We start from the raw sequence: 27,387 nt of genomic DNA, 5'->3' as shown, positions 1-27,387 counted from the left end.
TCAGAGAGGGACGGCAGTCCCTGTAGTAACAGTACAGGGAAAAGTGTGGCCTTGGCTGTTTGTTGGCACCAAGCCTTAGCAGTCTCAGGGCAAGGACGAAATTATTTTCTGATATACCCTGGATTTTTCATTCTTTTTAACAGAACCCAAAGGAGCTAACAGAGATGGAGGTAATCCAGGTGTTAATAAAGGTGGCTCTCAGCCTCTGGGAGGTTTATTTGCTGGTGGCTTCCCTGTTCTCAGACCAGCAGGCCAGAGGGACATGACAGGTAAGGGTTTCATTTGTATGAAAGCATAGCTGGGTGGGCAGAAATTTGGGATGAAAGTACTTTGGGATAAGCTTTACTGATTCATTTTTATTGGGTTTGTTTGTTTGTTTGTTTGTTTTGAATGCTTATTTCATCATGTGACCATGGAGGGCTCAATTAATAATGTGATTGAAGCCACCCTTTTAGATCTCAGGTGCCTTATTCCTTAAAAAGTAAATAAAAAGCTATTTCCACACTTGGTAAGAAAGAGATTAAATAGATCTCTTTAACTGAGCTTTTTACATTATTTTAATGAAAACTTTTAATTGTGTCCTGAATACAGTATTGAAATCTGAGCGTATCAGTGTCAGCACAAATGGCAAAGTCATACTTCCTTCTCTCCATTAGTGTTTATTTCTATAGTATTACAGTCTTGTGTATTACTTTAAAGATTCATATTTAAGATTTTTGCCCTCTGGATTTTATCAAGTATAGATTTGATTCAGAAAGGTAATTTACTGACCTGAAAAAGATGTGTACTGTTGCCTCACAATGACAGGAGGAAAGCACATGTGGGAGACCCACTGCTGCTTTCACCTCAAGAAGTGCCAGCATCAATGAGGGATGACTTTTATAGTCACAGTAATGACCTCTGGCACTGTTGGGCAGCTGGTGCCTGCTCAGGCAACATAGAGCAAAGTAGGTTTTTGCAGGGAGAGACAGAACTTGGCTTTACTGGAAGGTTTTTTGCTCCCAAAAGGCAAGCCAAAGATGCACAGCACTATATATCATGGGACTTTGAGTTGTTCTTAGAACTATGGCCATGCTTATTAGACTGTGTGAGTGTTGAATGAGATGCCTTTTTTGACATCTTGCTTTGTGATAAATCCTTGACATTTACTCAGGAAAAGACATTTTGTAAGTTCCAGAGTCTTCAGGCATTTGCTGTTAAAAAGGAAATACCAGAACCTGTGCCTTCCAGAAAGACCTTGAGGCATCGCTTTTAAAAACTTGGCTTTTATCCACGGAGTTGAGGTTTCTGTAACATTTGTGTGAATTTTTTGATCCTAAGCAAGTACTTAACTTGAAGGATACCGGTTGATGTGTGTCAAACTGCTTGTGTACTTTCACTTTTCACCGGTATTCTTGATGCCCAGTAGGCTGTACCACACAAGATGAGGCTGGTGTGAAGGGCCCCAAAACCTGCAGAAAAGTTCCTTCTTACGCTGTTTCATTCTGCAGAAGCTGAGGAACAGGGAGGGGGAGCAGGGTCTCTCAGCAGGTCCTCATATAACTAAACAGAATCCCTGGTGCCCACTGGAATACATCACCTCCTAAGCCCCATTACAGCATGGGCAACCTGCTGGATATGAGTTGTTCGGGACGAATGAGTTTAATCCCTCCGTGTGTCCATTGGAGAGGGGCAGATAAAGGACTCGCCCTTGCCGCTGTTCGGTCTGAGGAATGGGAACGCAATCCCGGTGTGTGTAACATGTGGTATCTGGTTTCCAGCAGGGAGGCCAGGGCAGCTCTCCGGAGTCCGAGCATCATCCCCCAGACCCTCCGCACCGCCGAACAGCGGCGCTGCCAAGGCGAACAGCAACTCTTCGCACCCGGCCGAGGCTGCAAGGGCCGCTGTCCCACCGGAGCCTCCCGGCACCTCCCGAGCCGCAGCGGGAGCGGGCCCCGGGCGGCCCAGCCTGCCCGCCCCGCCTCCACCGCCTCCCGCTTCCAGCAAGCCTTCCCTCACCTTCCCTCCTCCTCCCCCTATGCCCCCGCCGGCCGATCGCCCTGCCAAGGGGGCGACCCCCGGCGCTGCTCCCCCGCTCCCTCCGCCGCTCCCTCCCCCTCAGGCTGACAAACCCGCCAAGCCTCAAGCCGGCGCTTCGCACCCACACCCGCCCCCGCCGCCTCCTCCTCCTCCTCCTCCTCCTCCCCCGCTGCCCCCCGGCGGGCTGCCGGGCAGGGCCGCCGAGCCCTCCGGGGCCGCCGCCGCTCCGGCCGAAGGAAGGGACTGTCCCCCTCCCACGCCGCCGCCCCCGCCGCCACACGCCCACCCCCAGCCCCCGAACAGGCTCTCCTTTCCTCCCACCCCGGCCTTCAGCGGTGCCGACGTGCCCCCTCCGCTGCCCCCCAAGTCTCCCCACGTGCTGTCACAGTTCCACAAGCCAAGCAACATCCAGTCGCTGCCGCTCCCGCCCACCCCCGGCCCCCCTCAGCCCGCAGCCGTGGTGGAGACCAGGAAGAAGAGGCCCGGCCGAGGCGCAGGTGAGAGCGGCACCTCTGAAGGAAGGAAGGAGACTTTTCCCTCCCTTCGGCTAGCGGGGAAAATCATAGAATGATCTGGGTTGGAACGGGACCTTGAAGATGACTTAGTTCTTCAAGGCCCCCTTCCAACCCAAACCATTCTATTGCACTGCTGACTGGAGAGCATGAAGGGGCACACATGGCAGGAATACCTGTAGGTTGCACGGGTCGTGATGAACACCCAAAAATCCAGCTTTTTCAGATGGCAGGCAGTTCTTAGCACTGGGCATGCCTGCCTTGTAGTTTAAGCTGCCAGTCTTGGAAGTGACATGCTGATCAGTGGAAGCAAAGTCTTAGGGCCACTGGGCTCCTTTTTGCTTTTGTGTTGGCATTGGCATTGGCATGTCTCCAGCAGTGCAATGGGTGATACCCTGACAGGCTCAGGTTGGGGAACAGAGTACACACCATGGTGTCTGCCAGCTCAGCAGCTGTCCAGGACATCCCTCTACAGCTGTACCCATGCAGGAGCAATATTGGCAACAGTTGGGAAACACTACAGGAGATAATGACACAGAGATGGGGCAGCTACCAGGCATAAGTGAGCTAAAGCAAATCTGGCTGTAGCCCTCTGCTGTTCAACAAAGAGAAGCAGCCAGTGCCTCCTGTGATCAAGGTGGTTAGGCCAAAGGTTTCTCCAGCTACTTGGGAAGAGGGGTATTGTGCAGTATTTCCTTGAGTAGATGACAGAAGGAAATTTTATTAGACTCCTGTACTGTAATGAAAATAATAAAAAAGATGAGTCTAGATCTGTGTGGGTTTGAGAGATGGAGACAGCTACTCAACAGGGAACATCTGAAAGAGAATGTTCTGTACCCTTTAGCAGCCACATGTCAGGAGAAAGATTACTGGTTCCCTTTGAGAGCCAGGGGAAAGGCCATGTAAGTACAGCAGATCAGGTGCCTTTGGTGGTGATTAATGCTGCTGAGACCTCTCTGATGAACTGTAACTATGTTGAGATGCCCATTCCTCATGGTAGTTCAATTTGTACGTTTTCCATAAAATTACCCTGCCTGTCCCTTGCCATGCAGGAGGATAAGCAGCTTTGAGAGGCTGCTAACATGGAGGCCTTGGGCTCCCCCCCCCCCGACACAGCTCCTGTGGTAGGGCTTCCAGATGTAAACTTTGATGGTCCTTGCAACTCCTCAGTGAAATGCACAAGACTAATGGTAATTCCATTGCGTAGCTGCCAAAGTGTCAGGAAATTTTCTTTTAGACATACCACCTAGTGTGGTTGTCTTGTTGATTTCCTTTGCTTAAAGAGACTGCTTGTTCTTGTGAAAATGGAAGGATAATCTTCCCTTCCAGACTGGAACAAAACCACACTTCAGAATGTCACACTTTCCTTAGAACTGGAAATGGAAAGCCTCAGCCAATTCCAGTAGTGACTTGAATTTAATACTTAATGCTATAAATCTGTGGTCAGGCATGGCTATGTTTGCCCCAAATACTACAGCCTTTCTACACCCCCTCCACTTTTGTGTGTTGTTTACTGTTGGGTTTAAGTCATGATGATGCTTATATGCTGGTTTCCTGTTTGTTGTTTTTTTTTTTTAAGGAACCAGTGCTGGGAAGCTGGTCACACCTCCACAGCCACCAGCAAGATCCCCAACAACTGAACTTACAAGCAAGTCTGGAGTCTCAGCCTGGGCTACAGCTCATGACCCCTACACACCACTTAAAAATGGAAATATGCATATCATTGGTAATATCATTAAATGAGATCTCTTGGCCTTAGTTAATATTTTTAGTAGAAAAGCCTGTGTGTGTCTCAGACCTCAAAAGCTCACTCAAGTCCTTGTCCTGGCAATAACAGGGTAGTATAATAGTAACGTCTTTGTACAACCTTATACAATGATAGAAAATTAAGGCTTTTTCACAAAGGATTTGAATTCAGTCAGCAGAAAAGGAACGCATGCAAAGTTACTTAAAAATATGAAAAGCTGCCATAGAGTGCTTATATTACCATTCTTAAAACCAGATTATGGACATTTAGAGGCTACACTACTATTTAGGAAAAGACTACTAAGAATTATTTTTGTGGTCTGATGAATTGGCCATTCATCCTTGTTTACAGCTACATATCTTGAAAACTACCTAGGAATACCTCTATTACCAACCACAATATCATCAATGCAGAAAACTGGAACAGCAGCCAGAAACTTAACTTCAGTTTTAATAGCAGGCAATGATTGCAATTTAGACAAAAAACTTGGATGGCTCACAGAAGTACTCATCAAGATGGTTTATATGAAATGAGCCACTATCAATTCCAGGGGAAAATAAGAAAATAAGCCAGCATTTTTAATTGAAATTACTTGTGGCAACATTGTTGGGTTGGTTGGTGGTTTTTTTTTTTGTTTTGAAGTTTCTCTCTAGCAGCAACTAATGTTTATTTCCCTGAAATTTCCCAGATGACTTCGAATCGAAATTTACTTTCCATTCTGTGGAAGATTTCCCCCCACCTGATGAATTCAAACCATTTCAGAAAACATATCCCAGCAAGATAGCCAGAGGTAAGTGTGTAAACATGAAAAGATCATTATCAAGAGGTTTAAAAATGGAGACGAAAAATAAAGAAGTGAACAAGCATTGGCATAACTGGACTACTAGCATAGGCACAGAGAGGAATGGGATTTCTCACAGAGGCAACAGGGAGCAAAGATATAATGAAAAGCACTTAGTTTTTTTAGTCTTAGTTAAAAACAAAATATGTGGCTGGACATGCAGCCTGTGTTTTTAGATTGCTAAATTTGCAAAGCTTGTGATGTTAAAAACAGTCGTTTCAAAACAGACTTGAGTTTGATATTTTTGTTCACTAACTTGTGAAATCACAGACAAAGATGACTTGATCCATATCTTCCATTATGTGTTTTGATTTAAATCCTATGCATGGTGTTTTACACACCTGAATAACAAAGAGACTTAGTACCTGAACTTTGTCAGAATAGTGATAAATGGCTGAACCTTGCTTTATTTTTTTTTCCTCCCTTCTTAACTTAGAATCAGGTCACTCTTGTAAGGGCAGTTCACCTATCCAGTTTTGAAAATGGGTCGTTGAAAGTGCTAAAAGATCTCATGCTCGTATTCTGCTTTTTGTAAAACCTGTTTTTCTGTATTATTAGATTTGCAACTTTTAATTAACCATTTCCTTCCATGCTAAGGTACTTTGCATGCCTTTTCATAGCAGCCTCAGTCAGGCTAAATTTGTCTGCTGTATATTTTGACTTTTTACTGAAGGGCTGCAGAGCACAACCAATATGTGTGTGTATGTATATATATATATATGTATGTATGTGTATGTATCAGGGGTAGCAGATAAATGCAGCATCGCTGCTATAGAACTGCATCCAAAATATCCATTTAAAATCTGTCCTATCTATTTACAGATCCCTCTAAAAATCCTCCATTAAGAACACACGTGAGATGAGAAGAGTCTTCTGATGCTCTCTGGACTAGTATTAAAAAAGAAGATCAAGATAATATATAAAACAGAAGGGGTCCCTGTTGCAGTGATAGATTGTACTTGAGTCACAAGTACTGCAATATTAACATTTCTATACACTGTAAAACAATATAAATTATACCTTTTGAACTGGCCTACATGCTACAGGAATGTTAGTACAGGCTTTTAAATTACTGTATATAGGTGAATATTTTTTAAGCAAAGCAGCATAAAATTTAAATTCTTTGTAGTGTTGAAACAATTCTCATTCTTATTGTGCTGACAATGTTACCTCAGAAGTTTTGTGCTATGTACCTGTAGTTCTTTTTTCCCCTCCCATCATAATTTTTAGAAATTCTCCAGTTATTATTCAGACATTTTTTCAATGAACTGTCAAACAAATATGCCATCTTTAGTCTGTTTTTATGTTTCTTCAATTCTTCCATCCTGCCTGGCCTCAGATTGCAACAGGATGTCACTTTCATGGAAAGATGGGCCCACAATCCTTTTCTCATGAAGCATGAAGAGGAGATGCCGAAGAGATGCCAAGGAGCTGTGGCTGCTAATGAGCCTACCTCCTAAAGATTACATATCCTTATAGGATAGTGTCTGAAGAAGCCCAGCTGGGTAGGGTGGTCATGGACTTGACAAAGATGACAGAACCTTTCCAAAGTGGAGGAAAAGAAAGTTGCTGTATTGTAAGCAAGAAAAAGAAATGGTGTGTGTGAATAGACATGCCATGATGAGCATATGTAAGGACATATGTCCTGTCTTTTCCTGCTGACAAAGTGGATATTTACCATTTCTGTGATAGATTGCCTTTACCCAGCAATTACAAGGCCTTTGGATGAGGGGTCCAAAACCTATATTTTAACAGGCAACTAGAGCTACTACTATTTGCCAGCAGTGACAGTTCATTGTCCAAAACACACCATGTGGAACACGCAGCCCCCAAAGTGGTTGTTATTTCAAAGAGAGTTGGTTGGGAAAAGTAACAACCTAGCAGCAGACAAGACTTCAACTACTACTTTTAATATTCAGACCTTGGGTAAGGTCTTTGGATCACAGATGTTCAGATCTGCTCCTGAGATGCCTATTTCTAGCAAGAATTACCCTTACTCTTGTGCAATCACTGTATTGGGAGGAGTGGTGCCAGGTCAGGGAGGTGATTCTTCCCCTCTGCTCAGCACTAGTGAGGCCACACCTGGTGTGTGGCCACATGCGCTGTGTCCAAATTCTGGGCTCCCCAGTGCAAGGAAGATACGGCCATTCTGAAGAGAGTCCTACAAAGGGCCACAAAGGTGATGAAGGGACTGGAGCATCTCTCCTGTGAGGAAAGGCTGAGGGAGCTGGGACTGATCAGCCTAGAAAAGAGAAGGTTCAGAGGGGATCTCTCTAATCCATATAAATACTTGAAGGGAGGGTATAAAAATGGAGCCAGACTATTTTCAATGGTGTCCAGTGACAGGACCAGAGGAAATGGGCAACTGCAACACGAGGAGGCACTGTCAGAACTTCAGGAAACACCTGTTGACTGTGGGGGTGACAGCCTTGGAACAGGTTGCCCAGAGACCTTGCAGAGTCTCATTCCTTAAAGATACTCAAAAGCCATCTGGACTTTGTCCTCGCATCTGGCACTAGGTGACCCTGCTTGGCCAGGGATGTTGGACCAGATGACCTGCAGCCATCCCTTTCAATCCCAACCACCCTTTGATTCCCCTTTATACAGCTTTTTTGGGGTCCTAGACCTGGGTTACAACAACCCAAGGCACTGCTGGGGGCAAAGCGGCTGGAAATCTGCCTGCCACTAAAGGACCTGGGTGTGCTGGCTGACAGCAGCTAAACATCCTGAACAGGGGCCAGTGTGTGCTCAGGTGGTCAAGAAGTCCAACAACATCCTGGCCTGAGGAGGTTCAGAGGGGACCTCATTGCTCTCTATAACCTGAAAGGATACTGCACCAATGTGGGGGTCAGTCACTTCTCTCAAATAACAAGGCGTGGGACAAGAGGAAAGGCCCTCAAGTGTGCCAGGGGAGGTTTAGATTTGATATTAGGAAAAACATCTTCACCAAAAGGGTGGTCAGGCATTGGAACAGGCTCCTCAGGGAAGTGGTGAAGTCACCATTTAATACCTACAGGTATTTAAAAGACTTGTAGATGTGGCACTCAGGGACATGGTTTAGTGGTGGACTTGGCAGTGCTGGGCTAATGGCTGGATTAGATGATCTCAAGAGTTGTTTTTCAATATAAATGATTCCATGATTCACCAGCCTGAAAAAGAATACTGCAGTTCCAGCATGAGTCTGGTGCTAACAGCCAGGCTATTACAGTTATGGCATTAATTTATATAATTGCCATCCATTCCCCTCAGTTAGAGGTGTAATAATGTTATAGATCACTGATGATCTTTCCCCATAGTTGCCTTTGAAAAAAAATACTTGGAAAAGTCAGGTAACTTCATCTTTACATTCCTGCTTTTCTCTTTGTTCTTACAGCAGCTCAGTTATGCTGTAACTATTCCCACACACATGCACATTCATGATGTGAGATGGTGTAGGGGTAAGAAGCTCTTCACCCACAGGACTCCAAGAAAGCAACATTAGTCTTTTTCTAGCCTATTATGATAACTTGCTGTACATCGTGTGAAAAGAAAAAAAAGAAAAAAAAAAAAAGTGATGCTTTGACCAATACTGTCACTTACTGTAGTTACTTGATAAATATGCATGAATATAGTAACAAGCAGGGGTCTACACCTACCTTGCTTCTCAAACAACTGGAAAAGTTGAATACTGTTTTAAAAACTATTTTAGTATAATACTATTAAAAGTGGCATATTGTTGGCTCTCATTTATTCTGAAATTTGTGTACTGCTCTCTAGGAAGTACCTTCCAAAGGATTTTAAAACTACCTAATGCTAGATTACCTGCCAGCAGATATATAAAGGAGAATGAAATTTTACTCCATTTTTTTACTATGGTTTGGGTATTTTAGAAATAAACATCTTTCAGGGATGAAATTAGAAATCCTGTGCCTATTTGCTAGCATTTCTGAAATGTTTCCATTTATCTGTCATTCAAGATCCATTGATGAAGCTTCTGAAGATACAGAGAATCATGCTGGCTGTCACCCTGAGGCAGCTGAACCCACAATTCCCACTGTGTCCTTCCACTGAGACACACCTCTGTTCAAGACCACTGCAAATATTAAGACCATGCAGTTGGTCTGGTTTCTACTGACTGCACCCAGTCATGTTGCTGTACCACAGCTGTTTTCTGTTTTTAAATGCACTATACAACGGAAGCAAAATCAACATACTATTAGAAAATTACTACCTGGATCACTGTGCTCAAAACAATTTATTCATTCTATCATAAAAGCAGTTCTAAATAAGGACATAAACGCCCATGAGATAATTGCAAGTGTTGCTTTCTTCTTTCCTAAGAAAAAGGCAAATAAGATACATGATGTTTCTAACAGGAACACCCACTTCTTTCATCTTGCCTCCCTCCCAGCTCTCAAAGATTAGAGATCCAAGTTGTGCAGAATAGCTGTGAGAAGTGGCATATCCTACTTTTTGTTTTCTGGCTGGGGCAATCATTTTATCCCTGTTCCCTGGTTGTTCAGAAATGCCCAACTACTCCTATCAGGAGATGTGATTTCATGGGAAATCCATTTACTTCAGTTATAGGCAGCTGGAAAAAGCACACTTCTCTTTCAGCAGGCTTCATCCCCCACAGCATTCTCAGAAAACAAGTGTGCTTCTAGCAGTCAGCCCCTCCTCTGGTTACCGTACAGAGCAGCTAAATTTCAGGGTCTACTTGAATATTTTCTTCTCCTATTGTCTACACTGTAAAATACTTAGACAGGAGTTGGTCCTATGATAGAGAGCATGGGAGGATTTTAGTGTGAATGGGAGATTATTAGGTAGGCCATAAGAGAAAATATATTCTTCCTTGTTTCCTGTAAGTGAAAACGCCCCATGTTTTCTTGTCCAATTACCATTTGTCATATAAGGCAAAACTAAAGTAATGAGTCTGAATGGAACAATTTCGTTTAAAAAATCCTGAGAATGCAGTGTGCCAGTATGGCAGTGACTATTTCCCTGATGCACAACTCCTACAGTTTCAACTTGAGGTGTTTCTGCTTTCTAAGGAGCTTTTACTTCCTCAATACAGAAACCTGTATTCGCCATCCACTTTCCCAAACAGTGAAGGATTTTAACTCCATATGTTAACTTCCACTTAATAAAGACATGGACGTCTTCCTTCAGCCTCCTGTATGAAAAAAACCCACCAACCATTCTCACTGGATACAGTGTTTACTGGTTTAATTCTCAGTGTTTGCCCTATCTCACTTCCACAAGAAGAAAATACAATGAAAAGCAGGTCTGCCTGTAGGACTGCGGAGGAAGGGAAGCATGCTGCAGCACTGCACTTAATGTAAGGAAGCATAGGGCAGCCATTCCTAAGCCTAACCAGTTGGATTGCCACACCCATCAGCAACTTGCTGGTACTTAATGGATTCATCAGCCATGTGTCTCATAACAGAGATTACAAGGAATTGTTCAGCAGTACAAAGGCAGAAAGATGGAGAATAGCCAGGTATTTATCAATGTACGACATCTATTCCTTTAAAAAATTCCAAATCTGTAGCTTGTGTATAAATCTGACGCCTTATTAACTGCATCTTAAGAGCCAACATGTGTAGATCTCTACGGCATCCAGGCTGGCTCTGCACTTCAGTACTCAGTTCTGGAGCAGCAGTAAGGTGCACTACAAACACAGGCTGGCTGAGGGCAAAGGCAGAACTTTAACCTGGGGACTTAATTCTGATAATTTGTACAGGCGTAATGTCAGGTGCTGACACTGCAACCAGATATGGCCACAGGAGGCCAGCACAACAAGGTCAAGAACCAGGACTTACCTTCCTGCCCGTCTTAAACTGTGATCTCAGCTCTACCATTTCAACTCTGTATGAATTAGCAAGAAGAGAAAAATGCAAGTCAGCTTTGCTGCAAGCCTAGTCCTGAGCAACAGAGGGAAGACCAGATTGCTTTCATTGACAATATGGCAATTAGCCTGATGAAGTTAAATCTTTACTTTAATTGGTTGCCCAGCATACATGTTTTAACATTCTGTACTAAATTAGCCAGCATGCACACAGTAATTGGACCAGTCAGTGACTTTCTCCTTTCACTATATACATACACAAACAGGAACACCACAAGATTGGACAAAGGAAAGCAATTTGTTAACCAGATACAGCTAGCAAGTAACATTTTTTTCCTCTAGAAATGTTTTTTTCCTGCAAAATCACAAGTGTGAAGACTTTCTTTCAAGGCTTGAAGAACATTGCAGTCTTCCAGTGAAAAGGCTAACAATAGCCACCGTAGCTGAAATGAGATAAAATTTGTTGAAAATCCATTCCAAGCAAGAGTGAAATTGAAAAAAAAATATCGCCTGCAATGCAGCAAAGGGAAAAGGACTTTGGATACAAGCTGAGCAGGTAGAAAGGTGGGTTTGAACCCAATTCTTAACATCCTCAGCTTAGTGTGAAAGAGGAGGAGGTTCAGAATCGGATCCAACATCTCACATTCACTGGTAGAGTAGTACCTAAAGAATTGTTTGCTTACTTTATTTGAAGAACTTTAGTTCTGTGTCAACACAGTCATAGAAAAGATCCACTACTTCAGCTGGATCCAGAATCTCTGTACGAGAAAGGATATCTTCCATTGCTTCTAAACCTTGTTTTTCAAGGTCTAACATAATCCTCATCAGTTTCTGGCCTTTATCCTAAAGACATGAAACAACCAAACTCAGTTAACCAGCAAACAGGCTCATTAAAGCATTTTACTGTTTCTCTTTGCTACAGAGATATTTTCAAATATTTTTAAAAACAAAAAAGCCTTTTAAAGTACTATTTCTGTTATTAGTTATTTTGGATGGCCAAAGGCTAACAGGAACAATCCTGGACACTTTGTGCATTAAGAAAAATAACCAAAAAGGAGTTGCTAAGTTTAAAGCAAAGAAGGAAGAGGGTGAAAGATGGATAGAGGAAAATGATAAAAGGCCTGTACATATAATGGAGATAAAGCAAGTTTTTAAGCTTGAAATCCCACTACCAGAACTGTATGAGAAGATTAGAAGCCCTAAGAATTGTACAGATTGTGGTATTTCCATGTGCATCCCTCAAATCAAAACCTGCAAGATGATGAATAGACCTGGAATGATGTGTCATGTAACAGTAAAAGGCTCCAAATCCCAGGGAGGTTTTCTGTGCCATTCTGACTTACTGCTCTTTGTGTTTCTAGAAAATTTACTCCTGGAAAAGATGCAATTTCATTTTATCCAAATGTTAAAATGTTATTTAAACTCTACTTTTTTTCTTTCTTTTTTTTTTTTTTTTTTTTTTTTTTAATGGAGAAGTGCTGCTTGTTTGGCTTGCAGCTTTCAAAACTGAGTTACAGGGGGGAAAAAAGTCATTTAGAATGAGTGGTGGTTCTGAGTATTTCATAATTTTTCTCAGCATTATGTCCAGAAAAAGTAGAGCATCTCATCTAAAGTTTAGGCTCTCGGATGGGCAGATTTTATAGCATGAGGCCTGAGTAGAAACTGCATTTCCTTTTCTACCACAACTATTGGTGTCACATTCTGGGGACTTTAACAGGCAAGAGTCCACAAGATGCTAAGATGCCTTTTCTAGGTCTTCCCTAAATCAACATCTTGCATGATATGAGATAGCCAGCTGCACATTAAAACAATGTTACCAGAGGCCACAGATTTTAAATTACACCATTCCAAGAAATTAAAAATCTAGTCCAAACTGCATTTAAATAATGTTTGTACTAGCAAAGATTATCACAGCTTCTTAATCAATAATGGGTAGCTCTGAATGTTGTTATGATTGTAACAAGACTCTGACCTAGGCAAATACACACAAAGGAAAATTGCAGAGCAGCAAGTCCTCTGTGGAAGTTCAACACAACTATGTGAGGGCCTTCCACAAATTGCCTGAATACCAATAAAATCCTGACAGGTGTGCCTTGGTGATCCTTGCCTCTGTTTCACTTCCTTAAAGCCACTTATTCAGTTTACTGCTGTAGTTGTAATTGAAAATGTTGAGAAGTTATTGAACTACCTGCTCAATGACACCAAAAGTTGTATCTCAGTCCTTTGGAAAAGCTACGCAGAAAAATTCCCTTCCTGACTATACTTATTCCACAATTATTTGCAAAAGAGATCTTCGACACTAAGTTTTTACAATGGAAGGTTTTCAGCCCTCAGGTATGTACTACACGGCACTACAAAGTGTCGCTTCTTCTCATAGGGGATTTTCAGTTAAATCTTAAAAATTAACAGCAATGCATGGAATTGTAAAACGCAAGACTTGCAAAACTGTCAGGTGCAAATTATTCCTTCAAGAAAAATACCTTTCCAAACTATGTAGTTCTTAATCCAGCATAAAATTTAAATTACAACACTCCTGCCCTCATCCTAGCACATAATTCTGATATCATGTTGCACTGGCATCCAGTGTTCTAATCACTAAAAAGGCTATGCACAGTGGGGATTGAACAAGATAATCACCTTAACAGCTTGACTTTTCATTTCGTAAAAGTAATGGAACACAGCAACACTCTCAGGATGACAAAAACTATGCAGAATTTTTTGTCCTTCAGAGGGCATCATTATTCAAGCTAAACTCACAAGGATTTTAAGAATATTCAGAGAATGTCTTTCAGTGAGTGACTGCGAACTAAATTCTGGGCTTAGAAATCTATATTGACTTCATTTCTTTTATTCCAGGTCCCACAGCTCTTACCTGATCGTTCTCCAGGAGAGATCGGGCCCATTCATGTGCCTTGTACAATTCATGCCTACGATCAGGTTTCTCCTGGAATCGAGGTATCTTTTTAGCAGGATCATCATTGCCAAAAGAAGGAGACTGCACTTTTGGTACTAATTTCACATCGTCAACAAAAATAAAGGGTTTAAATATGGACCTGAAAGAAATGAGAATTACTGCTTGCTGTAGTAAGACAGATCTCATATATGTTACTGAAATGTTCACCAGGCTATTTATACAACACATAGAGAGTAGCATAGGTAATTCATCTACACTAGGCATGAGTAAGGTTAGAGACTTGGAACTGATCACAAGCGAAACAAATCTACTTGCTTTAAAAGGACTGGGTTTGGCAATTATTGTAAAACCTTATTACCCCTTTTACCTACACCAATCTCTGGTGTCCTCATGCCAGTTCTGCCACTTCTTTAGAAGAGCAGCAATGATTTTCTCCTCCAAGTTTTTTGTAACAAATCTCAACGTTCGGCTTCACATCAGTTTTTCTCCTCTGTTCCCACTGGCATCTCTCCTCCTCCTTCCAGATTTAATTTTTATTAAAATCAGAAAAAAATCACTTGCATGGAGCAGGGAAGATTACATATCTTGCTCAATATCACAGGATTTTGCATATAAACAGCAGCATTTTAGAATTTTACTTCAAGAGATGGGGAAAGACATGGCTACTAATATTGTGACATTTCTCAAGCAACTTTAACACTGAGTTTGGATCTAAACCCCAGAGAGAGACAAACAAAAAACCCCATCAATACAGGATCTTCATTCCTGAGAAGCTGAAAGTAGGTTTTGACAAGTGCATGGAACAACTGCCTTCCTTCTCTTAGATACAGAACAACAAAGCACCCTGCATTCTGCAGTGAAGAACCTGCCAAAAGTGCAAGACTTCTGCAACGCACAATTAATAACCACTGCCTGTGTAGTCAGCAGGTTCAGTGCTGTTACCCTTTCCATCACTGTCACGAAGCCTTGCTGACTTAGAATTTACGTGACTCACTAGCTGCATTTAAAATAATTCTTCCTTAATGCATTACAGTGTAGAATAAAGCAAGAAAGGTCTCTAAACAAGGCTTTTAAGCCAGGTTTTCCACCTTCAAAAGGACAGAAATCCCAATAAAATAATTTGAAGCCATGCTCCTTTTTATCACAAAGGATTTGCATCGAGTCAAAGAACAGTTTGGGGAAGCAAGTTTAAAATTGACACTTAACCCTGAAAGGCTGAATCACATAATGCAAGGCAGGTGGAAAGTCCCTTTGGCATGGATGACTTCCACAGCCCTCAGTAAAACCTAATGATTACTACCAGTCCTCCTACATGAATGACTGTCAGCTCTTCAAGGGCACCATTTTCTTCTCCCCATAACCTCTTTACCTCAGTGCAAGAGGCAGATCTCCTGAATAATTGCAAGTGGCTTAATTTAATTTCTGTGAATCCCAGGTGGATTCTGTTTAAAACACAAGATAATTCATTAGTTCTTTGATGATCTGGCCCATGAGTTCCCTAATCTCCTCAGCTACTTTCAGCTAGAGAGAAAACCATGTAAACCAACTGGAAATTGTCCCTCCAATAAAAAACATGCTTAGGATGTCAGCATCTTGTAGATATTTTGCTGTGTTAACATTTTGACACCATATGAAGCTACCTAGAGTACACAAACCCTCTCTGTTAGTTAAAACACTTCATTTGTTTCAGTTTTGCACCCACCTGTTCAAGGGAAGTGACTTAGGAAGTCCTCAACTTCATTATCTCAACAACTCTCCAACTGGAAAGCAACTACACTGGAATTCCTGGCTCATCCCTAAACTGCATTTCCCCTAGAAGCTCAATAACACAGGACTGTCAGATTGCACATCGCAGAGCACTGACTGCATTTCTGGTTAGAACACGCTCTTGAAATATGTTCCAGTTTGGGTGGCAGGGTTTATTACCTTTCAACCCATCACCTGCTCTGCACCCCAGGGACCCCAGTGCTGTGGCTTACCTTGAAGGGTCTGGCGTGCCAGTGAAGTAATGAATACAGGGAAAACTAGGGTCCTGAGGCAGAACAGACACTATGCTAGCTGTGGTAAGGAAAGATTCAGAGTCCACACAGACACCACTGTCCTTGTCACGCAGGACATCAATCATAGCTTGTGCAGAAACGTCACCTATATGGAGGGGGGGAAAAAATTCCTGAGTGTTCAATGGCTTGGAGCCCAGGTAAGGATTTTAGCCTGAACAAGCTTTGGCCTAAAATGGCCACTTGACACGGGCATGTCACAAATCCCAGTTAATAGTTTCTACTTAAACAATGAACATTCAGAAAGAACGTGCTTAGCTAGTAAATGAGAACAGTAGGAAGCATTAATTAGGCATGGCAATTGCCAGGCAGGGAGAAATGCTATTTAAAAGGTACTTTTTCAGGAAGAAGGCTGTAATACTGCTTTTGCAGTCACTGTGAACAGACTACTTACATAAAACATCCATTTTCCTCTACCCAGGCAGGGCAAAATGAAAACACCCTGATCTTCCACTTCTCAATTTCGATTATCACTCAGTCAAAATTTTGAAACATCATCTCACAGTCACAGAATGTCATAGCAGCAGACCTAGACACCAAGATTTTTCTCCAAACCCCTATCTACAAGAACCCCTCACTCTCACTGTGTTTCCTGCCTGTGTCCCTCACAACTTTGCCCTCACAGCCCCTCCACGTTTTCTCATCCTGTTCCTTTGGCAGGTCAGGCTTCTTCCCTGTACCATCTCAGACTCTGCAGTGACTCAAACCTCCATGCACAGGTGCCTCAATACACCAGGAGACACAGAATGACTCGGCAGCCTGCAAGGTTTTGAGCCACAGCCATCTGTCTGTAAGGGCCCACAGGCCTAGGGATTTTAGTGCTATAATCCAGATTTATTAAGATCTTTTACCTATAGTCCTTCAGAGGTACTGTATCTGCCTCAGACACAAACCATGCTCCCTGCAGTTCTACAGCCTTAGCAAAAACTCTGCAGTGCAACAAACACTTCACCTCTACACTCTTCAGAACATTGACCAACATGTGAAAATGCCAGCAGTCTAGTAAATTCACATCTGTAGTAAAGGGCTTTTTAGAAAATGAAATTTTGTGCTCTTTTTCATGCATGAAAGAACAGATATACGTCAGTGATCCACTGCTGCAGGCTGGGTCATTTCAGAGGTATTTTGGCCAGCTGCAGAGAACTGAAGTCAGTAATAAATTTGGGTCTGGAAGTAAACCCTTCTTTTGATTGCAGAGAATAGGCACAGTGTCTGTTCCAGTGGCTTTGTTCTGCTCAACAAAGAAAAAGGGACTTTAGTTTGCAACTGCTCTTCCTTGAACTATGCTCTCGAACCTTTGCCCAAAAGGTTAAATCTACATTTTCCCCAAAATGCAGATTCCACTGAGCTCAATCTTTGATATGTGAGGCCATTTTAAAAAAAACAGTATAATTTTAGTGTTAGGTAGGTCCACTAAAATTACAGGAAAGCATAAATGGAGTGGCACATCATGCAGATGAAAAGACTGAAGGAAGTTACTTTGTAATTGCAATCCTGTTTTGAAATCTTGAGGGTGACATTAAGGGCTTCATCCTAAATTGTGGCAAGTTTAGGAACCGTCTTTAGTTCTGATCTTCCTTCCTACACAGTCTACATGCAGAGGTGTTCTCAGTCACAAGTAGTTCTGGACAGAATGCCTGAAAAGGAGGCAGCAGTGACTAAAAACACAGTGTGACCACAGAAAGATAGTTCAACACTTACCACCTTGCTTTTCTAGGCTCTCCCTGCCAGAACAACAGGCTAAATGGTCATCAGCAAGAGAAAACACTTCAGAAAAATTGAAGTCTGAGTCTCCATTCCACCAGCCTTGACTTTTCACATAATTCCTTAGTTCAGGATGCTCAGCATCAATTTTTGTGGTTAATGAAAGCTGATTGCAAATGCATTTCACTCCCTCTAGAAAGAGCCACATATTAAAAGAGAGCATTAAGACAGTTTTTTTCTAGGAGATGCTGGAAGGAAAATGTCATATCAATAAGGAAACAAACCATTGGTCAGTACGTACATTTGGCCTGACTGTAACCATATAATTAATTACACGTACACAGAATTACCAATCACTGCAGGTTGCAGAGCTCAATCCTCTGTGCCCTATTGAGGCACTGACACTTGTGATTAATAGTGGGATTTAGACAGAATGCCAGTCCACACTTCAATCCACACCTCACTCGTCTGACCACAAAGCAACAGGAGTTTCCAAATGCCAAAGGCACCTGCCTAATCTTTTTTCCAATGGCATATTCCACAGACACAAGAAGGCTTGAGATCTGACTTGATTTCAAAATATATTTCAGCAGAGCTGCATTTCATGAACCTGCCTTGCCCTTCAAAATTAAGAATTTGGAAAATGTTTTGAAAATCCTAACAATTGCTTTAAGCTTCCCCGTTGAGAAGCAGTTTCACTGTAAGCTGCAAGACAGGTTTTAATTAACTTTCTTTACCTTAAATTTTAAAACGGCATGAAGAAAAAAGAATGTGTAAGTAGCCTCCAAAGTATGAAGTTTCTTTAAGTTCCTTTTATCAAAAAAATTGCAGCGCTTACAACCACATATCCACAGCATGGCAGTGGCTGCTGCAGATACTCCTCAGGGAGAATAAAGCAAATGTATTGGAAGCCAGAGAAAGAGCTGATAAAGTAAAACTATAAGCTAAAATAAACACAGAATCTAGAACTTGGCACAAATCATTTCTTAGACAGAAGCAAAGCCAGTAGTTGTGGAATTTTTTAATACTGCCTTCCAAAAAAGTAAGCTTGCTCTTGCAATGCCTCATGCATGCAATTTAAATAATGGGTAACAACTTAAGGAAATTCTATGCATCATTCTGCAAAAAACTCCCTGTCATCCAATTCTGACTTACACGAGGGTCACTGACAGCTTATTATGATTCACACTTTCAAACAGCATACTTTTCAGGGCATTTTCTTGACTTGAGTGATGAGGATATTTGTATTCGTGCCCAGCTGGGCAAGCAGCTCTTTAAGAGCTCTTTAAATATCACATTTATTAACTCATGCAAAATAATATTTCATGGGTTTGATCCACCACAAAAAAAAAAAATCAATCAAATAATTTTTCCACTGAGACTTAGGAACATTAATAGAAAGAATTTTGAAGTGCTTATGCTTAAATTATTGTCAGAGAGTTGCTTGATAAACATTCACTATAAGCTTTATAGTCCTGCAGCAGGAATATTAGAACTCTGAGGATAGGCAGGAAAAAATATGCCTTCACACTGGGGAATGACACATTTTCCCCATTTTAAAAGCATTTGTGCATTCACTTGAAAGCTTAAGAAGCACACTTATGGTTGCAAAAAAGAACCCCTGAACAAAGTATGAAATATAGAGTTCTTACATAGCCAGCAGCCTTTCCTCCTGGCAGGCTGCAGGAGATGGAAACTACTTATCTGCAGCTCACAGGGATCTCCTGAAGAGCAATGTGCTGGTAAAAACCAGAACAGAGCTGCAGGATCACTTCAAAAAGCTGCAAGCATCAGATGAGGGCAACAGCTTATTTGCTGGGAAGAAGGACATGAAGGTTATGTATTGCTGATGCAGCTAAAACTGCTAAATAAAACCCACTGTTCTTCAAGCATCAGTCAGGCAGGTCAAGAGAAGAAGGCAGGCTGTCACTGCATAATCCCAGGAACCTCAGGAGTCAGCTGCTTTCCAGAACTGGGGTTATATCAGGACAGCATTTTCAGTCTTCCCTCCTCTATGTTTGGTATCTGTTTGTGCCAGAGAACCTGTAGGTATCCTTAAAATACAAGCTTTACTTGGGTAACTGATTCCTGTTTGACGGCAGAGACTGACAGCAGGCCATCACATAACATTGTACAGCCTGGTGTTATTTCTTTTCTCCTTCCCATATCTATCTCCTACCTTTCATTTAGAGGGAAATGAGAAGAGAATTTAATGGATCTGTCATAGCTCAAGACATGGATGACAAAAGTCCTCTTGAATACTCTGAATTTTCACTTCATTCAAAGAGAAGCACATTTTAAAAAGCTCTACCCTTATGAAAATAAAAATCCCTTCAAAATCAAGATGAGAATAAATTAAATACAGGTCTTAAACAATCATATTACATTAAGGCAGCCCTTATACGCTGAAAAAGTTTTAAATAAATTCATCCACTAAGGCAGTGAATTCTAGAAGTTAGTTTGGCAGCTCTGGCTTCACACATACAGAAAAAGAAACCATTTACAAGTTTAAAGAGCAGAAAATTATTGTTTTGCACTATCATTTAAAAAACAGGGATATGAAGGGAGCATATCTATTTCAGTAAAGGAACCACCACCAGCAACCCATTCAATTTATCACCTGAAAAAAAAGCCCTTTTGTCAAAACTATCAATGCTTATCCTTTCCTCACAATATTTTAGATTTGTAAGCAATAATTTGGGCATTAACGCCATAAAAAAAATCTGACATGTACCAAACAGAAAATAAATCTTGGAAAATACACTTATCAAATATAAAACTTATGATTATTACATAGTTTATGCAAAAAGGCAACAATCTCCATCTTCACAGAAAATGCTAAGTCACATCAGCCAATGCAAATCAACACGTTAAAAAAAGTCAGAGTAGTACAAATATAGAAAGCTAAAATTGGTGATTTAATCAAACACTTGCATTCATTAGTCACTTATTTAAACTTACTGAATTTAAGACCAATTCTTCCAAGCCAACCCTTTACAGCCATTTTTAATAAGATTTGCTATGAGTTTGAAACTAACCTGTGATTTTTTCAGCTGCCCAATACTTTCCAGAAGTCTCCAATATCCAGGCTTCATTTCTGTCCACAATCAAAAATGCACTTTGGAAAGTATGGCATGAACTCCCATCTTCATAATAATTTCCACCTTGTCCATGCTCTTCCAACAGAGCAACTATTACATCCAATGCTTCTTTAGCTGTTGCACCTCTTTCTAGGCCAAGTCTGTAAGAAAAGGGTAAAACAGAGATTCAGAGAGGAAAGAAACAGTGAGATCTCCTTAAATTATTACTTTTAAACATCAGCACTCATCGGGGTTTTAAATATTGAAGTATCTGGTATGACTAGTGTAAGAGTTCTTGCTTTCATCAGCTACTAGAATTAAAGGATGAGATATTGAATTATTTGTTCATAGTTTTGATTTTCTGTGCTGGTTCTTTACTCTCAAGCCTATCATAGCTGGCTTTTAGTCTTTTTTAAAAAGAGTCCCATTTCCAACCAATGATCTGAGCTGCACTGTAAACATGCAATGCTCTATTTAGCTCCTCCTCAGGCAGAATACATTTGAGGGACAACTTGCAAGTATTTTTTTTTTTAAGTAACAGCTGTACCAAGTTTATTTTTCTGTACAAGGCTGGGAAACTGTAAATTAGTATTACCAGCTATCAAAAAAGGGAAGGAGTATTCAGTATTACAACCACTCTTTCCCCATGCTCTGGTTGGCCATGGAAACTAGGTGTTATTTTTACATGCATTCTACTTGCTGTCGAGACAAGCATTTGTGCAGTCATACTTCAGAGTTCCTGCAGAGGCTTCCCCAAAAAACTATTTGAATACCAGATATGGCTTTTTTCAGAAGTAAGAGCAACCATATGTCTGAAAAAACAGAATTTTACAAGGAAGTTCAAGCAAAGCAAGGAGATTTTATGGAAAAAGTAAACTGAGGTGTGGTAATAGATTTTACAAAGCCATAGGGAATAATTGTATCCTACCTTGAATAAGTGGCATTAAATAATCCCTTAATATAATTTACAGCCCTAATTGAATCAACAACAAAAGCAGTAACCAGAAGTTGAAATCAGACCTGCAAACGATTTCACTGGTCCCAAAATCCAATTACTGATAATGAGGAAATGCAATGTTTCAAGCAACACCATATCCATGCCTCCATCCTTTGGGAGAGTTACCTGGATCAGTTCAAAATTTCTCTGTTGTTTTGTCACCTCAATATTTTCCTCTGTTTGTCTTTCTCTAACCGTTCTATAGACAAAATAATTTTGATGTATAGTTCCAAGAAAATCATTTTTTTAGGTATAAGTACTATCTGTGCTAGCTCTTTCCATTTCTCTTGAAATCACATGACAAGAAAACACCACTGTTTCTTTCCAAAAAAACTACAGTAGACAAATCAGATCCTGATAATTTGAAAACAGATTTGTTGATCTCATTACTTCTCAACCTGATCTCTGCACTGGCTGTGCTTTGTTAAATACTTGGCTACCATTAGCCTTGTTTTAGGCTGAATTACTGAAAGCAGTGTTTTCATCTCTCTCAGCAGCATCTATTTATCACTTACTGACAAAGAAGAGCCAAGAGCCACTTAGAATTTTAAGGCTTAACTTGAAGTGATGGGTCCTCCCCCATCATCTTCTTACTTTGCATTTATAGGATCTTTCCCTCTCATCTTTTCCTGTTAGCTGAAACTTGTTTTGTACTGATGACTCCATTTTCAGTCCCTCTGCATTTATGTTTTCCCTTCATTCTTTTCATCACTGCTGCAATTGCTTTTTCAGACCAATACAGCTACGCCAGTCTTTGCACATACCACAGACATAACTTAAAAGCCAGTCCAAAAGCATGACTTATTTATTCCCTAAGAGCAGGCCCTGCCACAGGAAAGTGAATGGACTGAAAACTACCCTTGGTGACCATCCAGTCCCTATATTCAGAGATAATCTGCTTCTTTCTCCCCGGTAAATGATCAAAACCATTAGGTTATAATTAGATCAAAACCTGTCAAGAGACATAACATCCCACTAAAACTTTAATAATGTCTCCCTGAAATTTTCCATTTGAGATGGTTACAGTCTAGCTTTCACTGTCAAAACTGCAGCAGGGATTCAGGCTGAAGAAGTATCCTTTAGGTATTATTATTTTATAAATGACCCCAATGTTGCATTTATTTCCATTAAGTAAAGGTCTAGGCTCTACTTTTGCTTGGCTGCTCCTATCTGTCAGTCACAAGAGACAGAAAAAAAACCTAACAAAAAAAAAAAAAAAAAAAAAAAAAAAAAAAAAAAAAAAAGAGGAAAAAAAGGGGGAAAACCCCATCCTACATAACAACAACTACACAACTCATTTCCACAAAATTAAGTCTTGTCAGTTATCTCAGCATCAGTGTCCTGGGCAACCACAGCATAACCCCCCCACCTAACACACTTCAGAGTACCCTTCAAGGTGAGCTGGAGGAACAGTTTGAAGCAATTTCAATCTCAGATGAGAGCTTGAATAAGTTATTAATGAAATTTCAGTAATTTAGTACAATCCACTGCCTAAGTACCTCCAATATGCTGTCATATTGTCAAAACAATATTATCTTAAGCTTTTCAACTTCACCTATCAATTACATAATGCAGGCTTTCCAAATTAACTAACATATTTGATGACATTCTACTTTATTCAGTTTTGAGGTCTCTAAGGAAAGAGATTGGTAAACAAATTAATACCATTTTAAAGAGCATTCTTGACACCCTGCCAAGATTGGCATCTCTGTGTGGCTCTGAAAAAATTATTGCACCTGTGATGAAAAGAACAAATAAATAATACAAACACATGGGGATTAAAATGAAGACAAAAATGCAAAAATAAGGGTGTAATTTATGGGTTTCTCCATATTTCTCTTTTGTATCATAATACTGTCTTAACTTATCAGCAAAACAGTACATGAACTCTTCAGAAGAATATGCTTCCCTAGGTGAACAGGAGCTTTATAGTTGCAACTGTGCATCAAAAAACCCCAGAACTGCAGGCAGATAGAAAGAATACCTGAAGAAAATCCTTATAAGCTAACAAATGCAGCAATGCTGGTATGGATTTCAAAAATCAGCTTTTGAATAAATCTCTAGGGGGAAAAAAAATGGTTCCTTAGGAATTCATGCTGGAGCATATTTTCTCTTAGTTTTTCTGTATGTTGTGACTAGGTCCATTCTCTCCATTTAGATTAACTGGAATGGGGACCAGCCTGCACAGAATAGGGCCAATTTCTTACCCTGAACTCCATCACACAAACTTTTTTGTTTTCTTAAGAATCATTCAAGTGTTCTGACATGCTGTGATACTCCATCAAACAGGAAGAGCTGGTGCCAGCTGCTTCACTGCAGCCAATGGAGACTGATTTTGTACTTGATGGCTCTCTACTCTATGAGGTGACATGAAATAGACACACCTAATTCAACTGGCAAAGTCTTCACAGTAAGAGAAAGAACCACTTAGGCTGGAACCAGCAGCAGATGGTAACAACACAGCTCTGGTTCCCCTTGCCTGAAGCACCCTCTCTCTGCATCTGAGCTACAACTTCTTCTGCAGGTAAAAAGGGAGAGAGGGAGGGTAGCATCTACAGGTGGTAATTACTTGCAGTTTATGGCCAGTGCCTCCTTACTTTGGTGTGTCCTGATTTGCTAGTGAGGGTAAATCTAGGGCTATTGGACAACATATATATTTGAATGTTAAACAATCCTTTGAGACTGCAATAACTGAGTAAGGAATAAGTAGAACTCAACATTTAAACCAATGATTTGTTGAAGTTTCAAAAGGACTGTAACAGGATGGAAAAAATAAAAGCGGAGCTTAGAGTGTCATCTAAGTCCTGTTCTTCACAAAAGGTTGTCCTATACTTTCTTAACCCCTCACATCTACTCAGCCTCCCTTGATGCAATTAAATTAATAGTTCTCTCAGGTACAGCTTCTCCACAGATTCCTTCAGTATGTACAGGGCTTAGAGAAAATACCAAAGAGAAATACAACCCAAATTCCATCATGATTTTCTCATTGGTCACACTCTATAGCTCTCTGATCACCCTTCCAGTTTCCACTGCATTCACTCCAATTGGCCCATATTCCTCTTGATTTATGGTAGCTGGAAGCAGACACTGTGTTTCTGCAGAGACATGTTAGAGAACAGTTGCAGTTTCAGGCAGCTATGCACCTAACAAAATTTCTTCTAACTCATGCTTCCCAGCTTGCTCATGAGAATAACTTCTAAGGTTTTAACATCCTCTTAAAAGTTAAGGAATCTATTTCCTATCCTTTTACCTATAAAATAAGTTAACTCATTGCAGGAGTGAAGTAGAATGGTTTGACGGGATTTTTCTTGACTACCAGCTATTACTGTGCATTTATCAGCTCCTTGATATTTGAGGATTTTCCCCTTCAGGAACAGAGGTTAAGCTGGTTTACAACAACTCTTTTAAACTATATTAAGCATAGCCACAACATTTAACTTTTTCCAGTCAACCAAACCCTCTCCCATTTTTCACTAGTCCACAAGAAAAATGAGAGTTCACCTGTAACTGCTTCAGTCAGCTCATTAAGTATCCTGGGGCAAAGCCCAGTAGGACTACTTTGTCAAAGACTGATTTACTTGAATATGCAGCTGTTGTGCTGTCCAGTCTTTAAATTGAGTCCATTTGCTCATTTCTCTGTAGTAAGTTCACACATTCTCTCTTCTTTCATTCTCAGCTTTCATCCCCCACCCAAGCCTCCTTTAAATTCTCTTCACTACAAGACCAGCATGCAGGCTGAGGCTCACAGTGCAGCACAAGCCTTTTGGGCAGACAGCCGTCAATGAACAGACTCACAGGAGTTTGTGTGCCAGCATTTGAATAAGGGCAATGGTTTGCATTGGAATGCACGGGCTGAAGGAAGGCATAGTAGTTTGTTTATGCCTACAGTTGGCTATAAGCCCAGAATAAGTTTTTTAGGTCAGAGTAGGCTGTTGTAAAGTGGGGGAGAATGAAGGGCACACCAGCAATCTGGTATTACAAATTAGTTAGTAGTTCCTTACTAACAATGTAATCATACCTCTTGTCCTGTCAGAATAGCCACTGCTCAACTGTAGGGTAGGTAGACAAGGTAGTTTGAGTGAACCCACAACAGATTGATACATCCTTGGCAGATAAATTCAGATTGCAAGCGTTTCAAGTTTTCACTCAGCTGTCTCTGGAGCCCTACCTAGATTTTGTTTTAAAATCTCCTTGTGCTGTTACCTGGGACCAGCATCATCTAAGGCTGACGATGACGATGAAAGGCTGGCCCCAGCTCAGCAGGACACCCACCTGACAAGATCCATGCCAAGCAAGGCTTCAGACTCAGAAGCTGGTTCTCTGGTCACGACAGCTTCGTTAGCCACACACACTCCGTGCTCGTTAGCTCCCATCTCTGCCCCCCAAAGCCAGGAGGGCCTGCTCAGCACGACGGCGTGAGTCCTGGGCACCTGCTCAATCTCGATATATGTGCACTGCAGAGACAGCAGGAAGGGAGAAAGTTAAACAATCACTTCATCTATTGCTGTGACTGAAGTAACACGAGACTTCAATGTACACAAAGGACACACATTATTTAAAAGGTCCATATTTTGTGAATGAACAAGGAACTTTTTTAAACAACATTTAAGTGTCATGTTTGAACTTTCACATCCTTATATTGCATAAGCCTGGGAAAATCCATGTGCTGACGCTCACAGGCTTCCAAGAGACAAGCAGGACCCAAATGCTAACATCAGTGGAAAGCAGCAGGAGACAGACTGTACTGTTACATTAATAAATCACAGATCATACCTGTACACAGTAACAACATCAAACCCTTCTACCACCTCCCCTAAGCGCCATCTCCAGTACAAACATAGTGTAACAATGGTAACTGGGACAAAATACATTAGAAGGCTTCCTCCTCCCCCTTGCTGCCTCCCCTGCAGCTGCCCCCAACACAGAGACAACTGATAGAAAGAGGGGGGAAAAAACCAAGCCGTGAAAAGATTCAGTGGTATAATTAACTACTTTGATAAACAGTCAGAGAAATAAAACATGGGTATTGCTGTTGCTTAAACTGGTGATTTCACTATTTTAAATGGTCCACTTTAATTAGATGCCTGCAAATGTACTCTGACAACTCAAAAATAGGAAGGAAGGCTGCAGAGAAGTCATTGTAACTGCAAGCAAGAAAGCAATTATGTTACCTTTCAAATACATTTACTTGCCCTCAAAACAAGCCCCTGCCTTCAAAACAAGCACTGTTTTCCCAGACAGCATGGATGAGAGCTCAATCCATCATCGGTTTGTGCAAACCAAAGAAACGGACTTCACATTTCACTGTTGAGTTAACATCAAGTTTTTTATGGATCAAGCTCTGCAGAATTTGCTTTTGAGAAACCTCGCTACATTTATGAGGCATCTCTTAGGGTTCAGCATTCCTGTGGTAACATCTTCTTTATAGGAAGTAATCTGCAACAGTATTTTGAAGGAATGTCTGATCAGGTATATTCAAGTAAACAGGATCCTCAGAACGCACTTGTGGACTTCAAGTTATTTGCCTTGTTTGCCTGTCTGTGCCTCTATTAAAATCTAAAGCCAAAGAAATCAGTCCAAATTTATCAGAGCATCAAGAAGCTTTGCTTTTTTCCTAGACTTTCTTTCTGCCTTTAAGGATTATACAGCACAATCATCTTCAGCCTCCAGTCCTGAGAAATGATTTTTA

At 41.0% G+C, this 27,387-nt stretch overlaps 2 protein-coding genes across 7 annotated transcripts in view; one reads left to right on the top strand and one right to left on the bottom strand.

Annotated features, from left to right (window-relative positions):
• The window catches only part of WIPF3 (WAS/WASL interacting protein family member 3), a 39,025-nt gene extending 28,764 nt beyond the window's left edge, over window positions 1-10,261 (top strand). Inside the window, exons 4-8 of one of the 2 annotated variants that reach the window (XM_066195017.1) lie at window positions 144-269; window positions 1,764-2,516; window positions 4,111-4,257; window positions 4,967-5,068; window positions 5,942-10,261. In XM_066195017.1, the coding sequence (XP_066051114.1) occupies window positions 144-269; window positions 1,764-2,516; window positions 4,111-4,257; window positions 4,967-5,068; window positions 5,942-5,982 (1,169 nt within the window). In that variant the 3' untranslated portion in view covers window positions 5,983-10,261. Of the gene's footprint in view, window positions 1-143; window positions 270-1,760; window positions 2,517-4,110; window positions 4,258-4,966; window positions 5,069-5,941 lie in introns of both variants that reach the window. The other variant, XM_066195008.1, reaches the window with a different exon arrangement.
• SCRN1 (secernin 1) overlaps window positions 9,342-27,387 on the bottom strand; it is a 38,608-nt gene continuing 20,562 nt past the window's right edge. For 3 of the 5 annotated variants that reach the window (XM_066195031.1, XM_066195035.1, XM_066195036.1), the window contains 7 exons: window positions 25,971-26,152; window positions 20,660-20,862; window positions 17,619-17,813; window positions 15,840-16,005; window positions 13,819-13,999; window positions 11,630-11,789; window positions 10,916-11,389 (listed from right to left, as the gene is read on the bottom strand). In XM_066195031.1, coding sequence (XP_066051128.1) covers window positions 11,631-11,789; window positions 13,819-13,999; window positions 15,840-16,005; window positions 17,619-17,813; window positions 20,660-20,862; window positions 25,971-26,152 — 1,086 coding nt within the window. In that variant the 3' untranslated portion in view covers window positions 10,916-11,389; window position 11,630. Of the gene's footprint in view, window positions 9,435-10,915; window positions 11,390-11,629; window positions 11,790-13,818; window positions 14,000-15,839; window positions 16,006-17,618; window positions 17,814-20,659; window positions 20,863-25,970; window positions 26,153-27,387 lie in introns of those variants that run through there. The other 2 variants (XM_066195052.1, XM_066195044.1) reach the window with 2 other exon arrangements.

This window comes from Chamaea fasciata, unplaced genomic scaffold, assembly GCF_029207755.1.
Source record: "Chamaea fasciata isolate MVZ Bird 193981 ecotype frontalis unplaced genomic scaffold, bChaFas1.0.hap1 SCAF_1, whole genome shotgun sequence".
NCBI lineage: Eukaryota > Metazoa > Chordata > Aves > Passeriformes > Sylviidae > Chamaea > Chamaea fasciata.
This window is presented reverse-complemented; position numbering and strand designations above follow the sequence as displayed.